The 2,143-nt window shown below is 45.1% G+C and overlaps 1 protein-coding gene across 1 annotated transcript in view; it reads left to right on the top strand.

The window, feature by feature from the left end:
• The first annotated feature begins 804 nt into the window (after positions 1–804).
• Positions 805–2,143, top strand: part of LSM6 (LSM6 homolog, U6 small nuclear RNA associated (S. cerevisiae)) — a 5,704-nt gene continuing 4,365 nt past the window's right edge. The window contains exon 1 of the mRNA XM_010136139.1: positions 805–955. Within this exon, the coding sequence (XP_010134441.1) occupies positions 862–955 (94 nt within the window). The 5' untranslated portion in view covers positions 805–861. The remainder of the gene's footprint in view (positions 956–2,143) is intronic.

The raw sequence follows: 2,143 nt of genomic DNA, 5'->3' as shown, positions 1-2,143 counted from the left end.
CGGACGTGCCCCTTCTCCGGGAAGGCTGCGGCTGTGCGGCGCTGCCCGGCGAGCCCGAGGGTGACCGCAGCGCCCGTGTCACCGTCTGCGGACGGGAGATGCGGTGACGACCCCCGCAGGGCGGGAGCAGCCTGTGGCCGTTCGCGGGGTGTCAGCTTTAGCGCTGCTCTCTCTAAAGCAGTGCCTTAAGATGCAGAACAACCGTTAGCTCGGCTAAAGCAGCAGCCGAGCAGCGCTGACTGACTGGGGATGTGCGCTGCACCGTGAGCTGTTCGGTGCATCTGCTGAGGTCTCCGTACAGCTTAACCCCAAGCTTTAATTCTAAACTTAGTCTAACTGAACTGATCCATCTGAAAGCATCCTTTCAAGTTTATTCTTTGCTCATATTTGTGAGCTGAGATCAAAAATCCTTCTCTTGCTGTTCTAGCACAGGCTTCTGTGTATAGAGCATGTGCTGGCTTCTCCCTCCGTCCCCTACAGATAGGAACCACTTACCGGGACTCAGCTCTCTAATTTTAGTGAAACCGTTTCAGCAAAACTGCTAAGAGAGCTGAGGAGGCCTTTGGCTGTGTTGGAAGTTTACAAGATGCTCAGCATGGCAAATAGGGATTCTTATTAATCATTTCAGAAGTGACAAATACGTCAAAGAGGAATTTTAATGCTATGGTTCTAGGAGCTCTGTCTCTCCACCTACCCCCTTAAGGTTTTGCTTTTACCTCCTTCAATATATTTTCCTACTGAAAGTATTAAGCATCAGGGGGCTCCCAGTCTGTACTGAATGTTTAAAGACCATATGTGAGTGTCTTGCTTATTCAGCTGTTTTCTCTTGCTTCTCTTCCCAGCTTACCAGAGAATATAAAGATGAGTCTACGGAAGCAAACCCCTAGTGACTTTCTAAAACAAATCATTGGAAGGCCGGTTGTCGTAAAATTAAATTCTGGAGTTGATTATCGAGGTAGGTTCTCCATCTGTTTCTCACAGCGAGGAAAGTCACTGTTTGGGCAGGCTGGAACAGATGCATTGCTTTTGAAAATCAACACAGTGTGATCCAGAATCTCGGAATATGTGGATATAGAATGGTGACTGTAAAAATAGAAAATCAGCTCTAGAAAAACTGATGCAAAGGAGGTTAACAGTGGATTTAGAGTCTAAAATTTCTTGTATAAGTCTTTAGTGTCCTTAGGCACAGATGAACTGATTGGAGTCTTGGAACAATTCTGAGTTTCTGAACTGATAGCTGTAAAGATTGGCTGGAATTACAATTCCTGAAGTGGCCAGGCAGTCCCATTTTCAGCGCTCTGATAGCAACCCTTGTTGGAACTACCCTTTTCTCCAGGTCCTGGTAGTCCAGAAAAAGCTTCAAACAGTAAACCATGCCATCCTCTGACAGGAGGGATGAAAGCGTTATTTACATTCTTGGTTAACAACTGCCTAGACGTGTTGGATCAAGACTCACGGAGATACGGGAGAACGCTTAGTGTGGCTTTTGCTGCTGTATGCCCAGTTCATTTTAACACAATCCAGCAGTTTTATTCCAGAACTCCTCACCCTAGCCATGCACCTTCTTGCACTGTAGGTAGGGTTATATTTTTTTTTAATTATTAAATAAAAATTCTCTGTTCAGTGCAATGTGCTGGTCCTACTCCCATTTGGATAAAACTGTCGTCCTGTGCAATTTTTTTAGTCGTATCCAAACTTGATTAAAACTGTCATGTATCTCCTGTTATAACCAATTTAGACATTCTATTCCGGAATGATTTAAATCATGGTCTGGCAACAGATCACTGCTTTCAGATAGGTTTAATTCAATTGGCTTAGCTTGGCACTTGTGAGAGGAGACTTCTTCGTGCTATGGCAAGGAGTCTTCGTGTTATGACAGTTTCAAATTGTTATTGTTCACTGACAAAGCAAGCGGTGCCTTCTTACCCCTTCCTGTTCTTCTGTGGTGTCACTCAGCTGACAAAATTTGCCATCTGTCGTTTCTTTGAGAACCACATTGCCGGAGCACTTCAGGTGGGGTTGGTGGCTTAAAAACTTCACCGCTTCTTATCTGTCCTTGGCCTCTGTAAATTGTTTCAGCAGGCGAATGTATGGACAGCTCACTGAGGGCAATTAACACAAGCAATCATCTACCTGAAGCGAC

The sequence above is a fragment of the Buceros rhinoceros genome, unplaced genomic scaffold (assembly GCF_000710305.1).
Source record: "Buceros rhinoceros silvestris isolate BGI_N320 unplaced genomic scaffold, ASM71030v1 scaffold38455, whole genome shotgun sequence".
NCBI classification, from domain to species: Eukaryota; Metazoa; Chordata; class Aves; order Bucerotiformes; family Bucerotidae; genus Buceros; species Buceros rhinoceros.
The sequence above is the reverse complement of the archived record's forward strand: the minus strand, read 5'-3'. Positions and strand labels throughout refer to the sequence as shown.